Genomic DNA, 14,582 nt, shown 5'->3' with positions numbered 1-14,582 from the left:
CGGCGGGCGTTCGGGCACGATAAACTGGCGTCGCGAAGGGTCAGCGAGCGAGGGTCGACGAGGTAGTAGTTATGTACAACTCGGAGCAGAAGAACATGGAGGGGTTGAATCAGGCTTTCACGTGTAACTTCATCCTGGTTCAGCCTGTTGTCGCTTCCGCGGGGCTGATGTCATGGTCTCTTGTGGATTGTAGGTTTACTTTGGTGCCAGAAGTGCTTGTTTCAAGCTTGAGCGAGCTTGATTCACGCCTGAGAGCACGCCTATTCGCTCTTACCAGATCTCGGCTATGATCTTGCCGATCCAAGGAACGATACATCAATGGTTCAGCTTGAGTGTCCTATCGGCCTTAGGGTTCCGCTGGTACCTTCCTAGAGGGCTTCCGCGACAATCCTGCGGGTGGATGCGAGACGAATTCGACGCCTTGCAAACGAGGAAGCATGGATTTGTGGTCCAGTCCGAGCTACAACACATTACATACATGCAAATGAAAGACGAACGGAGCTGTGCCAGAAGCTGAGGATACTGATGCCTACGTCTCTAGCTGGTCGTAATGAATATTTCCGTGTTTGCATAAGTGGTATTCCCAAGTTAGTGGTCGACACACCAAGCGCGATCTATCAACTCAACTCCATGTTCGTCGCACCAAGCCTGCAGTGTGAAAGGAAGAACGCCGTGCTGTATGATGAGATAGCCACCACCACCGCGACCACAATGTCTCGCGCACCTTCTCTGGATCTCTGTCTCTGATTTCTCCTGTGATGTCTGCCTTCCTCTGCCTTCATGCTGTTGCTGTGAATCGTGTCGTGCCGACTATCTGACATCTGATCTGTGATTTCTGGCCTTTCATCCGTGGCGTCGTCTCACCGTCCAGCGATCTCTGGTCAACTGGTCTCTACTCTGAGGCCTCAGTCCGTGGATGTTCTGATCAGGTTTCGGAGTGGATTGACTTATTGAGCCTTCTTCGGCGCACCCTGCTGACCCTGCGGATTGATGTACTTCCCCAAGTTGGTAGCATCCACAGCCGTCTTCCCAACACCCTTGGCGCTTTCCCAGCCAGATCGGACCGCAGGCGGAACATTCGGGTTCTGAACTTGTTGATCGATATGGGCGGAACCACGGGTGAATGCATTCTGGACGAACTGGCTCTGGGAGAAACGTGCTCGGAGGAAGACAGTGTAGACGCCCAACAGGATCCAGCTGCCTTTGCTAAAGGTGATGGCGGACAAGAGGAGACGGATCCACAGGAGGATTTCGAGGCCGGCGACCGCAAGCATGGCGCTGTCATAGTAGTCCTTGACGAACTTGCCGATCGTGTTGGCCGCAGCGCTCTGAGACTTGGGAGTGCTGGGAGAGGTGGGAGTAGTGCCGGCTGGGGAGGCTTTGGGAGGGGATATGGTCGGGATCAGGTTGGTGCGGGTGTAGGTTGCGACGTGGAAGATGCTGTAGACGGTGAAGGGGAGGAGGGCGAGCGGAGTCTGTCGGGAGTAGAGCCAGACAAAGCTGATCACTGTTCGACCTGCTGTCAGTACTGTATTCCATGATCGAGATCTGGGTCGCATCGCTTATGCCGGGACGAACTCACTCAGATACTGAAAGTTCTCATCCCCCAACAAGGCCAACGCAGCATTCTGCGGCTTCGCGCCCGCGGGCTTCATGCGGACGCGCCACGCCTTGTAGACGACAATGCCATAGGTAGCAACAGCGGAGACAAACGCGAGGCGGTAGCTGAACTGCGCCCAGCGGGAGTAGTAGTTGAAGGTGATGTAGGAGAGGCCGTAGCGGGCGACGCTGAAGAGTAGGGTTGCGTGGCCGAGGAACCAGCCCTGTGGAGGAGGTTAGTCAGTGCTCTGTGGTATTTGTTGCGATGTTGCGGTTGAGGTAGAGAGGGTGGGTTAAAGGGAAGCTTTGGACCGCAGGCAACCAGTCGGCGACGAGTGCAAGGCTTGCCACGCCCGCTTTGAAAGATTGGCCTGTGGCGCAATATTTGTATAGACTGCTATACCATGCTCACTGCGTCTGTTCGGGAATGACTTACGAATTGCAAGGTCATCGCAAGACGCTGCAAGCGCTCGGTGAGGGGCAGGTTGGTAGGCGGTGGAGGGGCCATGATAGCTTCGCTCTTGGGCTCTCAGGAGGTGGATGAACACGACTTGATCTTTTCGAAGGTATGGCAGAAGAAGGGTAAAAGCTCGACAAACGTGTCGTTGATCGAGACGTGTTTGTAGGAATTGAGGATGAACAGAGCCTTGAGTGCAGTGGTGAGAAAACAGGAAGGTTGGAGAGTTCAAGTCGTTGACAGACTTCTTGACCGGACCTGGACGTCACCCGACGTCACGGCCTGCAAGAAATTCAAGCCACCTAAACACCTTGCCAAGGCACACGCTAATTCCACGGTCTCACATGCCACCGTTAATTAAAGGCAGCCTGACGACGCTGACTACCTACCTGCTGAACGCAGCGCCTGTAGCGCGACCAGGAAATCACACCCCGTACTGCAGCGCCCTGCCGCCGCCCCACCGCTCGCTCTCGCTGAGCGCGTTAAGTCGCGAAGAATAAGAGATGGACATACCTCACAGCAAAGAGTCAATATATACGTACAGGAGATTTAAGATCCCAAAAACAATATTGTGCCTACCGCATCTCACCTCCCGCACCTTGCTTCCCGCACTCCAACACTCCAACAGTCCCTCCTCTCCTCTCACAGAGAGCGTTCCCTATGGAGTGCTCGCTACGCTCGCCTGAGGTGGTGGTGAGTCGGTGTCCGCTTCGCGGCCACCTCCTCCCCACCACCTCCCCCACCCACCGTCCCCTCTTGGTAGAAGCTGCGATAGTGGGGTAGATCTCAAGGACTTCGTGTTTTACAGTCCCTGGGCGCACAGAACTTGCGTCCTGGTGATCACTCGCATTGCAATCCCTATGGTGCCATTGTAGAGCAGGATGAAACTCGCTGGCGATGTTTCGAGTTCTCGGTTGATTGCCAGAAGGAATGTCGTTACGGGTGTGTAGGCGAGCGAGATGTGAACAGATCGGCAGGGCTGAGGACGGCGCGTGCTGAAGGGGTGTTATTTTTCATCACTTCGCCATACTGAACATTCAGAGTGAAGTCAGAGAACGACAGTGCTTCAAACGAGTGTGTATATTGTGACTATGGTATGCATGCTGTAACAGTCGCAACAGTCAAGAGCTGCCTCCTGGTGTTCAGTAGCACACCAGGAATCTCCCCTCGAAAGAGTACACATAAGCCAGCACAACGAGCGTCTCGAAAGCGTCAAATCCACAATCCAGCCTACATCACCTCACTTCATCCTGACTTCTTCGCCTTGGACTTACTCACGACCCTCCAGCCGTCATCACTCTCATGTTCTGTCGTCGTCGTGATTGTCGTTGTAGGCGAAAGCATGCCCACCGACGGCGATCGCTCCCTCCAGCCATAGTCGCTTGCGTCGGCCGTTGCCATGGCTGTTGTTGAGAACTGCTCCGCTAGGTTCCACTGCCCAGTTCTCGAGTTGAAGTCCTCCCCAGCAAGCTTCGACTCGCGCCTCTAGCGCTTCCCACCAGCACCACCCTTCTTCTTGCTCGGCACAACCTTGAATTGCGCACCACCCACGTCCTGAGCAGCCTTCTCAGGCCCCTTCTTCGCGACCTCGCTCCATCCAGCACCGCCCGCACTTTTCGCGTCAGCGCTGCCATTCAAGCCGATTTGCGGGCCGATAGGCTCGACGATGCCCTTGTCAGCGTTCTTGCGTCGGCGGACAAATTCTTCGGCGATGCGTCGTCCGTCGAGGGTCTGGGAGTTGGCGTAGACGCTGTCGGCGATGATCTCGATCTCTGGCGGGAGCATGAGGAGGTCTTGAACAAAGCTCTCAACTGCAATATTCAGTTAGCATGGGGGTCATGTCAGATCATTAGGATTTGAGCTTACCATTGATGCCGCCATTCAAGCCCTTGCCAAGCTGTGTCTTCAGCCATCTCACGAACTCTTCATGAGCCTTGGTCTTCTCGCCCAGAGTCGAGCCTCTGGTTGCAGGCAACGCAGGCCTAGACTTAGTCGTGCTCACGGAAGAGCTGCTAACAGTACGTGGCACGGACTGCGGTGTCGCAAGTATGGTCGGAGGAGCCTTGGCCTTACCACCACCAGATCCAACTGTGGTCCAGGCGCTGTTGGCAGTGGCAGTAGCAGGAGTAGCTGGGGCAGCTTTACTTGCCAATTCGGAGTACTTCTTCCCAAGCACAGCTGACACGGGTGAACTGGTATTCTGGGCTTGTGCTTGTGCCGCTGCGGCGGCGGCCTGGCGCTGCTTCCGTGCTTCCTCCTCCTTCTGGATCTGTGCGAGTGTCTTCTTAGCCGGGGCAGTAGACGTAGGCCCTGCTTTGACAGGTGCTTTCGCCCATACTGATCCTGCGCCAGTAGTCGTAGGCGTGCTGGGCGAAGAAGAAGTCGCCCAAGTGGCAGAAGAAGGAAGACCTGGAGCGGGTGAAACCACAGCTGCCTCGGCCATACGTTCTTGCTCAGCCTGCGCACGACGGGCAGCATCCAGAATTGCAGCCTGCTCTGCTGCCTTCTTGGCCTCGGCTTCCTGGATCTCGCGCAGGGAAGGTCCTCTCGGTGCCTCAGTCGTGCGGTCTGCCCAAGGTGCCACAGAACTTGCCGGCGTTTCAATCGGAGTCTGAGTTTGGGAGCGCGGTTCCGGGACCAATGACTCTGCAACATGCTGTCGATTGCGCTGAGCTGCAGGAGCCGGCAGCGGTGAAATGGACAGAGGCGGTGCCTGGATTGGCTGCTCCAGTTGGTGTGCAGTTGTCCACTGAACCTGCTCGGTAAGTGATGGCTGCGATGACTGCGGCAGAGTAGCTTTGTTCATAGGCTGCCCAATTGGAGTTTGCTTAGACTCGAAGGGTGCTCGGTTGATTTCCTCACTCGTGCGTTGCGCACCGATGGGAGGAAGGATGCTATCAGGCCGGAACGACCTGTCCCTCGAAGCTCCTGGAACTCCTCGAGGCGGCCATTCCTGCCCTGCTCGCCTAAAAAAGCCTCCTCGTGAGCACGGTTGTCGAGAGGTTGGCGAGTCAGTCGTTGACGGTCAGCATGGACCTGCTGATACTGCTGAATATCACCAGGCGCTCCGGGAGGGCCACGCTGATTGAAGCTGAGTCGATCCATCAGACCAGGCAGTTGGCCCTCTTGACCAAATTGTGGTGGTTGCTGCCCGATTGGTGCATGTGCGCCCATGGAAGGGCCTGCTCCCGGTGGCAAAGGCATCGGATGGTAGCCAGTGCTGGGCGAAGTAATACTCCCGTACGATGGCTGAGTGTGCAAAGAGTGTGCACTTGCTTGGTGCTGTAACGGGTGCATGTTATGTGGTTGACCTGGTCCTTGCTGCCTCGCCATGCGATTGGCGAGATGCTCCTTTTGTTGTGCCATCATATACTGCTCTTCCTGCTTGCGACGCTCGAGCGCATTCTGCTGGTCTGCAGTCAGAGTCGTGCCGAAGCTCGGAAAGTTATTGTTATTCGAAAATGGTGTCTGAGAATGGTTCGCTGCTGTCGGAGTGGCCGCATTTGGCCATGCATTCGTTTCGCCAGGTTCCTCCCCGTGTGCAATTCCTATCTGCGGGACCAAGAAAGGCTCGCGAGAATTGCCAATCTGGCGAACCAGCTGCGCGAGGGGTATGAAGTTCTTGTCCTCCAACTTCTTGACGAGTAGTTCAGCCTTGAAGAATCCAGCCTTGAACCAGTCGTGCATCTCCAGACCAGACCAAGGGCCTTGCTGCTCGCCTTGTGGGTCACAATAAACCCACCGCATCCTGTCAGGCAAGACCATCTTGAGTTGCTGAACTGCTGGCATATCATTACTGGAACCGGGCGTTGGCCTTCCATCGTTGGGGGGAGATTCTCGGGCTCCAGACGGGCCAGCGGTATTTTCGCCGACAGAAGGGAAAAGCGGGTTGAAAGATGCAGGATCGTTGTCACGGCGAGCAAAGGCCGCGTCGTCGAACGCAGCACTGGCTCTCCCAAATCCGGGATCGAAAGGATCGCCGCGCTGCGACACACCCTCGGCTCCACCGAACAATCGGCCTCTGTTGCGTGCATCACTTCGCCCTGCGTCGTCCATGCCGTTGGGCAGCATTCCACCGAGCCTGTTGTTTCGACCAATCGAGCCGAATGCGCCGAAGCCAGCAGACCCTATCCCAGCTGTGGGAGATTGTAAATCAGCGGAGATGGGACTGAAAATGGAATCGTTGAAGCCCAAAGTGCGTTCTCGGCCAGGCGTGCCGGAGGAAAACCCAGGATTTGGTCCCCAAGCAGCTGCCGCAGGAGAATTCGCGAAAGTGGAGTAGGTGGGGAAGCCGGACGCCGAGCGAGGAGCGCCATCGTCGCTAAACAGAGCGCGTCTTGTAGCACTGAACGGAGCTTGAGAATCGGTTGCGTCCAGTCCATCATCTCGAGCACCGTCGGTACTCTGATAGGGATTTGTGTTCGCCGGGCTGGCTTCATTGAGCCCAGCTTGAGACCTGCCAATTGAGCCAAAGTTGGACTGATCAATAGAATTCGCGGTATCTTGAGCGCTCAATGCAGCACTACCTGACCTGTTTGGTGCCTCCTCGAATGGATTGGTCTCGCTACGATTTGGCCGAGTCTTGAGAGCCTCACGTGCTGTGCCTGCCGAGTCCTCTTCGGCGAGCTGAGAAAGGGCGCCGAAAGCAGACCTGTCCTTGTTGGCATTTGGAATGTCTTCGGTGCTGGACTTTGCCATCAGATCCTTGAAACGACTCCCACTACGGACGCTGCCGAAGCCCGGACGCTGGTCGGACTTGTCTTGCGTCTGCGGAGCTGCGGAAGCAGTGAAGCTTCCGAAGGTGCCCATGGATCCAAAGGCGGATGAACCTGGCCCGGCCGACCACGGCGAAGCTGACGGCGGGTTCAGACCTGCATTCAAGGGTCCGTTCGCTCGTCTCAGAGAACCAATGGGGGCTTGAGGCTCTTCCTCGTCTTTTGGCGGTGGCAGGTCTTTCTGGGCGGTACTTTGGGGGTCATCCTTGAAATCTGTACGTCGGCGAATCAATGCTGGTGGCGGAGTGGCCGCACTGGACTCGCCACGGAAGAATGTCTTGTTCTCGGTTGGCGATAGTGGCCCGTTGGCAGTGAAGGAGTCGCTGGTGTCTCTACGCCGAGTTCCTGGTCGAGACCCGACGCCTCCAGGATAATTGGATATCGAGGTCTTGCGCGTCCCAATAGGAGCTATGCCAGCTCCTTCCTTGGGCGCCGTGGACACCTTTATAGGCGAGTTGACAGAGGATGTGAAGAGCTAGTCCGATTAGAGCATGTTGTTGCAAAGAGGGGCGAACCTACCTGTCTCTCCTCCTCGTCCATCTCTTGCAGGCCCAGCGGCAGTGGATTTGGCTCATCCCTCCAGCAGACAGCGGGTCCAGGGTATTGCTCTGCAGACTCTCCACGCGGTGTTGGCGGTACAGGCCCATTTCCCTGAGTCTCTTGAAGCCAGTTCTCATCCAGCAGCTGAGGTAGACGTCTGGACATGCCGCCAGCATCCCTCTGCGACTGGTACATGGCCAGCATCTGCTCCTTGCCATACCGCGTAGGCCCGTTGACGCCATTTTTCGCGATATTGGAAGGATGATTGGAGTTGAGGTGGGGCGGGATGTAGGCGCCTGGGCTTTGTACGGATGAAGGGTTTTGGGGGGTCATGTCGCGTGTCTGGGCGGTCGTGTTGGCGGAAGGCCGGCGGAAGGTCTGTGTAGCACCGTTCGGACGGCTTCGGGCCCTATGATATGCAATATTAGTATACGGCGATGATTACGCGCGATGAGCTTGGCTTGTGAAGCAACGGGAGGCACGTATTCGACAGAGGGCCAGACGCACCAGTCGCTAGTACCGTTACCCTCTCTTCTGTTGCCAGCGCCGTTGCTGCCCGCAGCGGCAGAAGCGAAGGACGATGAGAATGGAGTAGTCATATTGTATGGTTGAGAGTTGCGTAGATAGGTTGGCAGATGTTGATGTTGGCCAGGTAGACGTGTTGAAGGTGTCGATGAATTGTTCGCGAGTGCTGCAAATTCGTTTCGTGAGGTCGAGGCGACTGTCCGCGTACGAAAATCCGTATAAAACGGTTTTTGCGGGGTGTCGGCCATGATATCCGGTATGGTAATTTCAGCTACTGCAGGTGCACCGTGTTCGAGTCGTTGGTGATAATGTGACACTGACCGTTGATGAGACAGCAATGGTGATCCAGATGAGGATGAGGCAATTCCACTGGGGCAATGTAGGAACGGGGCAAGTACGTCAAAGGGGAAGGCAAAGTGATCCCTGGGAAAGTACGCGCCACTTAATTATCAATATTCCCACAGCTCAGGCAAGTACCAAGATTGTGCGAGGCTCAGCTAAGGTACTCGATCCTTAAAACTAGTGATTGGACGATGTTTGAAGCTTCGCAGACAGCTTTTCGAGCTTCTGGGAGCCAACATAGCGTAACGTCTTTGATGATCATAGTGACTAGCGACTGCTGTAAATATATTGCTATTCGGCGGGCTTGTGAAATGTCCTCCATCCTCAGCGAAAGTACATGTCCTAGCGAGGGCTCAGGACCTCGCTGGTCTGCTCAACAGACTTTCGGTGCTGGTGGGAAACCTGGTCAGCTTCCAGTCAACGCCATGCCTGCCCATCTTTCTCGCCCCTCCCACTTCCTGGGCGAGCTTTTGCCACCCTTTTATGCTACACCTCTCAAACTAGTCCCCCATGAACAGCAACCCTCTTCTATCCTCCGGCTCGCGCTCATACGTCGGCACCTCCTCCTTCGGCTTCTTCGCCATCGGCACATCCTCCTGTGACGCCCATTTCCCGTCAAACACATTCTCCAGCCTTTCCTTGACATACGTCGTCATCTCCTGCCGTAGGGACCCCGTGGTCAGCCTCAGAGACCCGAGAGCGACCTTGATGTGAACATCGAGCGGCAACTTGTCGTTGCTGTGGGCTTTAGTCATGTCCTGCGATGAGGCGGCCCTCCGTAGCTGCGGATGGCCAAATCGGAGCGGTAAGAACGGCACTATGAACCCATCAACATACGGCTCCTCGTACTTCGACAAGTCATCCAGGTAGACAAAAAGCTCTAAGGTTCTCAACTCCCCAACGATTGCGCGCGCCTCCAGTGTCTGCTTTTCATTATAAACGGAGTGGTAGGAGTCGGCCGGACGCTCGTATATCTCAAGTGCTGCAGCATGCCTGCGGAGCGGACAAATTTTGTCGCGAAGTAGTACAGATCTCTCAGAGAAGTAAAGGCGAAGCGATTGCGCGAGAAGATCAGGTCGAGAGCTTCGCGGCGGATAGTATGGGAAAGGAGCAGAAGGTTTGTGTCGAGAAACGCCGGAGGGCTTGGCGGGGCCGCACTGAGGGAGAGTCGACCAATTCCTTCGCAGCGGCACATTCCCTTGCGAAGGTCTGTAGCATTATCGTCGGCACAGCGAAATAGGCGGAATCCGAGTCTGGGGTTGTTGTTGACAGGGTGAATATGGACTGTCTCTGGCACAGTGACAAGATAGCTGAAAACTTGCTGGCGTAGCTCTGTTGGTAGTTTGGTGTACAGTGGGGAGGATGCAGTGTTGTTCGGTTCTGCTTGAGCGGGGGAGTGCTGGACGAGGGACTGGTCGAGCTCGCGCTGAAGTTGATTGCTGGCTAGGATGTCGAATTTGTGACAGGCCGGTGCTGCGATGCGTACGGTGCTGAACAAGGACCGTTGGTTGGACACTTTTGCCATGTGGGCAGCTGTTCGAGGCTCACGCTGAAGTTGGTCGTTGGCGAGAATAGTCGATCTGTGCTCGTCGTGGGAAATGTCTGTGCGGACTGGTGGAAAAGCTGGTGCCTTCGTGCGTGTTGTGCTGAACAAGAGCCGTTTGTCGGACACGAGTGCCTTTATTGCAAGTGATCGAGGTCTGCTGGGAGGCATAATGTTGCGTGTTGTGATGAGCAAGGGCTGTCCGTTGGACACCTCTGCCTCGCGAGGAGGTGTTCGAGGGCCCCCAGGAGGCATTTTGCGGACGATTTTACGTCTGGGGTGACTATGACCGGAGTCTTCCATAGAGACCAGTGTCGGCGAGTTCGGCTCTAGGGATCAGTGTTAGATGCCACAATGAGGAACAGTCGGCGTGCTCGTACCGTCTATTTGCAAGGATATTGCAGGCAAATCGATGGAGCAAGAGCCGGGAGACATCAACGACGACTTGTCGTCCAGTACGCAGACAGATCGAAAGTCTCGTCAGAGAAAGTGGCCTCGTTTATGATCGATATCAGAACTTACCAAGTGATCGACTATCCCGCTCAGACGGAGCTGTGCCACATCACGAAGTTCGCAAGATGATAAAAGTGTGCCAAAAGAATGATTTGTTGTGGTAACGGGTGGGAAAAATCGCGACAAAGGTCAAGGAATAAAGTAACAGGAATAGGAAGGTCGTGCCTGCCGATATAGTCACTTAGCTCTAGAGTGAAGACGAGTTCGGAAGGCGCGACCAGCGTGAAGGTGACTTGCCCGGTGAAGGCTTCATCAAACGGCCAGCACAACTCACTGGACCGGCACAAGAGCCTCACTGTCCCTCCCGAGGCCTCTGCTACAACGCAATGGGGATGGTAGTCGTCTTGCATACATCAAGTCATGGAGCAAACATACCTACTTCGTAGATGTTCAAGATCCGGAAGATGCTCCCCGGCAGTGACGTTCCCGTTCAACCAATCACGCTCCACGCGAAAAGCGGGGAGCCTGCTTAGAAATACTTCGTCCGCCTCGGCAACAATCTAGTGTCTCGAGTACTTCATCTCCGATATTCTGAACGTTCGACCGACATTCGCAACGGAACAGCACCGACTAGGGATATACAAGACCGAGAGACCAGTCCCAGGTGACCCTATCTAGCTGCCTCTTCCCAGCACATGAAAGTATCACCCTTCCGCCTCCTCCACCATACCACCAAAATCCCATCCACCACAACGACCACCGCCGCCATGACACAATACAACATCTCCATAACCTCCGACATAGTCTGCCCCTGGTGCTACATAGGCCACACCCGCCTCTCCCGCGCCATCACCCACCACAAATCCATCCATCCCAACGACACCTTCCACCTCTCCTACAAATCCTTCTACCTCAACCCCGCCGCCCAAACAGGCGACTATTCCCAACCGCCCTTCCCAATCCCTTCTTCAAACCGCAGGGAGTACTACGCCAGCAAATTCGGGCCCCAACGCGCCATCCAGATCGAGCGCATGATGATCGAAACCGCCGGTCGGGAGGGGCTAAATTTCAGCTTTGACGGGAAGACTGGACCGTCGAGGAACGGGCACCGCTTGGTGCGGTACGCGCAGAATCATGGTGGCGAGGATGCGCAGAATCGGGTTATGTTGGGGCTGTGGAAGCGGTACTTCGAGGATGCAGTCGATATCACTACTTTGGAGACGCTGACTGAGGTGGGTGTGGAGGCTGGATTGGGGAACGAGAAGGAAGTGAAGGCGTATCTCGAAAGCGGGAAGGATGCTAAGGAGGTGGATGATGAGGCGGAGGAGGCAAGGCAGAAGGGCATCAATGGTGTGCCGAACTATGAGATCCAGGGCATTTGGGAGGTCAGTGGCGCGCAGGAGCCGAGGGCTTTTGAGCAGCTGTTTGCAAGGTGGAAGGAGATGGAGAAGAAAAAGGGCGCCGCGGAGGCGGCCAACGGGACCAATGGAAGTAGTGGAGGCGCGGCGTGTCTGTGAAGACGGCATGGAAGTCAGCGGTGACCCGCAAAACCCCTTGAGCACTATGATTATCCCTTGTGGCGACGAATGTCAAGTCGTGCCGATATAGTGTATTGAGCGCAGGCCGGCCTTCCCTAGGGCTCCCTATCCTAAGGGCTAGGGCAAACCATGCTCAGTGGTACTTGTTCTTGAAAGCCTCCACATCATTCTCCAAGAAGATTTCAATCTTCTCGTTCATCTTGGGCCCTATGTCTTCGATGAACAGCGAACAAATGATCGCAAGCCCGCCGAAACCCAGCAGGGCGAAGCAAACCGTTCTGCAATGTCACAGTCAGAGTAAGTACGAGCCACAGCAGTGGAGAGGGCGGTAAAAAGAGGTGAGCTTACCGAAGACCCTGAACAAAGCTTTCAACAAACGCCGCCCCAGCAGCCTCAGCGATGGCCGGTGTAAGGCCATGTATCTTTGCAAGAGCCGCCTCCCCATTCGGCAGAGCAGCGGCGACAGCTTCTGCGATCAAGGCCGAGGCACCAGCCGCTTCAGCCGCCGCCGCAACATGTGTTGCCGCCCAACTGCTCTGCACACTAACTAGAATGGTCGCAAAGACCGTAACAGCTATCGCACCGCCGGACTCGCGAGCCACACCAGCCAGACCACCAGTAATGCCGAGCTCGGTCTGAGGTGCGCCGAACTGGATGTACGTGATGCTGAGATACTGAGCCCAGCCAAAGCCCGCGGCGGACAGGAAAGCGCATGCTATGCCGACGCCCTGGCGCTGCGGGTTAACGTAGGCCAGAAGTCCGCCCCAGAAGGTCGTCCATGTTAGTGACGCTGTCATCTGCCACTTCCAGTGTTTTACAGTTCCACCAAAGAACGTCAAGAGCAGTCCGCCGAGGAGGATGCCGAATCCTTGTACTGTTGCGAGCCAGTATACGTGCTGAGTCGATTCTGTGCCCCAGTAGACGCTGACCATGGTGCCCCAGACAATGTTCAACCCAAAATAGTACCTGGAGGACTTTGTTAGCCATGTAATGGAGCAGCAACATCGGCAAGAGCGCGAACTTACATTGTGACAACAAAGCCGACAACGAAGGGAAATGATAGCGTCCGACCTCGGTTGGCAGTAAAGAGATGCGTTGGTGTAAGAGGCTCTTTGAGTGGCGCAAGCGTCTCCCACGCTCCGAAAAACACAAGACATGCAAATCCAGAGACCAAAAGGCCAATGACCCTGGGGCTGCTTGGCGGGATCAGCTGTACGTACACGATACCAACCAGGATGAGAGCCGCAGCAGCAGTGAAACTGAAAATTCCGACCCAGTCCAGGTGCTTCAAGGCGACGTTCCAAGCGATGCCTCGCGGGTGCTTCGGTGGGTAGTACAACGCAACGAGGACAGCGGTGCAGACTACACCACATATGACGACCGACCAATATCCCCATCGCCACGACTCGTCGTGATTGATGGCAACTCGGGCGGTCACAGGGCCGCCAATGACACAAAAGAATGCGACACCATCTGCGATCACAACGCCAATGTGCCTCCACTTGTTAGGCAGCAGCTCTGCGATTGCAAAAGCAGCCAATTGACAATTACCGCCACCGAGGCCAATGATGACGTGCGCAACAATAGTCTGGCCCATGTGATGAGACGTACCGCCAATGATAGAACCAATGGTGATGAGAACACATCCCATGATGATGAACCACCGGCGTCCGAACAGATCGCTGTTGGCTCCGCACACCATAAACGCAATTGTTACGCACGTGATGTAAGTCGATGTCATCCATGTCCCCTGTGAAGCTTCACTGCCAAGTGAGAGGGCGACTTGCGACTGAATAGTGCTGAAAAACGGTACAGGCCAGAAGGAGGCGCCATATGCAATGGACATGACCTGAATCAACATAGTCAGCCTTTGACTGGAGAGCTCCTGATGCAGGAGAAAGTAGACGACGGCTTCGATGGCCTCCTCCAAGAGGCAACGAAAGTGCGGCGACGTGGGGATCAGGGCGACTTGGTCAAGCGCTATCTTGAGCACGTGCCATCACAGATGATGCCCTCCGTGTCACGATGGAAAACTACCCGGGCACTTACCCACACAACAATCCATGTCTTGAAGGTAACCACATCATCGCCAGCTTCCGCTCGAGCAATTTCATCGCTGTTCTCCTGCGGGTTTCGTTTCTCCAGATCCTGTACCGAGTGCAGACTGTCCGCTTCCGCGTGTGATGGAGACGGTCGCTCTTCGTGGGACATGGTCGGCTTTTCGGGCGATGTTGTTCCTGCTGCTGTCGAGGATGGCGCCATGTCATGCATCAGTGCAAGTCCTGACTTTGCGAGAGAAGTGTATGTTCACCAGCGGCGAAGGTTATTGAAGATGGCACTGCCAACGAAGAGCAGGCAGTTCACATGGCTGTATATTCGTACTCCACTGCTGAATCCGTGAGCCCCGGATATACCAAAGAACCGAATAGCATCCCCACGGGGTTGCCACTGCCGCCCTTCGGAACAGTTGCCGACTAATCACAATCAATGACTGCAGTTTTCAGGCCCAGCAAGTTTGGAAGCCCTCCCGCGGCAACCTGTCAAACTTAAACGTTAGCCGCGCATAACTGGTTTTGGTAAGACTTCAGGTTCGTCTCCGAGACCCGGGAAGGCTAACTGTTCTGGTAAGTCCCACGGCTAAAACAATCGGTGGAAGATCGACATGCCATGGTGGGACGACTGATTCGGCATTAAAACGTCCCAGTGCGACACGTTTGAATTGCTGAGAGCGTCCAAGATCCAGGTAGTCCGTGCTTTTCAAGATCAGCAATCCAGAGGCCACAATGACAGCAGCAGTCCTCCAATCGCAG

At 55.4% G+C, this 14,582-nt stretch overlaps 5 protein-coding genes across 5 annotated transcripts; 1 reads left to right on the top strand and 4 right to left on the bottom strand.

Moving 5' to 3' along the window:
- Window positions 1-947: 947 nt before the first annotated feature.
- On the bottom strand, window positions 948-2,107 carry AB675_10877 (Pore membrane protein of 33 kDa; the record flags this gene model as incomplete). Its single annotated transcript, XM_018139676.1, has 3 exons — window positions 948-1,507; window positions 1,583-1,823; window positions 2,036-2,107. 3 exons carry the CDS (start codon window positions 2,105-2,107, stop codon window positions 948-950), a joined length of 873 nt encoding a protein of 290 aa, XP_018000936.1.
- Window positions 2,108-3,541: 1,434 nt separating this feature from the next.
- Window positions 3,542-7,970, bottom strand: AB675_10876 (GYF domain-containing protein mpd2; the record flags this gene model as incomplete). Its single annotated transcript, XM_018139675.1, has 5 exons — window positions 3,542-3,867; window positions 3,923-4,865; window positions 4,919-7,306; window positions 7,351-7,780; window positions 7,879-7,970. The coding sequence occupies 5 exons, from the start codon at window positions 7,968-7,970 to the stop codon at window positions 3,542-3,544; spliced, it is 4,179 nt and encodes a 1,392-aa protein (XP_018000625.1).
- Window positions 7,971-8,738: 768 nt separating this feature from the next.
- On the bottom strand, window positions 8,739-10,036 carry AB675_10875 (uncharacterized protein; the record flags this gene model as incomplete). The annotated part of the gene is made up of 2 exons (XM_018139674.1): window positions 8,739-9,161; window positions 9,245-10,036. The coding sequence occupies 2 exons, from the start codon at window positions 10,034-10,036 to the stop codon at window positions 8,739-8,741; spliced, it is 1,215 nt and encodes a 404-aa protein (XP_018000845.1).
- A 965-nt stretch (window positions 10,037-11,001) lies between these two features.
- Window positions 11,002-11,751, top strand: AB675_10874 (uncharacterized protein; the record flags this gene model as incomplete). Its single annotated transcript, XM_018139673.1, has 1 exon — window positions 11,002-11,751. One exon carries the CDS (start codon window positions 11,002-11,004, stop codon window positions 11,749-11,751), a length of 750 nt encoding a protein of 249 aa, XP_018000897.1.
- A 154-nt stretch (window positions 11,752-11,905) lies between these two features.
- AB675_10873 (uncharacterized protein) lies at window positions 11,906-14,034 on the bottom strand (the record flags this gene model as incomplete). The annotated part of the gene is made up of 4 exons (XM_018139672.1): window positions 11,906-12,050; window positions 12,121-12,738; window positions 12,798-13,621; window positions 13,822-14,034. 4 exons carry the CDS (start codon window positions 14,032-14,034, stop codon window positions 11,906-11,908), a joined length of 1,800 nt encoding a protein of 599 aa, XP_018000753.1.
- Window positions 14,035-14,582: the final 548 nt, after the last annotated feature.

The sequence above is a fragment of the Cyphellophora attinorum genome (genome assembly GCF_001299255.1).
Source record: "Cyphellophora attinorum strain CBS 131958 chromosome Unknown Contig11, whole genome shotgun sequence".
In the NCBI taxonomy this organism is placed as follows: Eukaryota; Fungi; Ascomycota; class Eurotiomycetes; order Chaetothyriales; family Cyphellophoraceae; genus Cyphellophora; species Cyphellophora attinorum.
The sequence above is the reverse complement of the archived record's forward strand: the minus strand, read 5'-3'. Positions and strand labels throughout refer to the sequence as shown.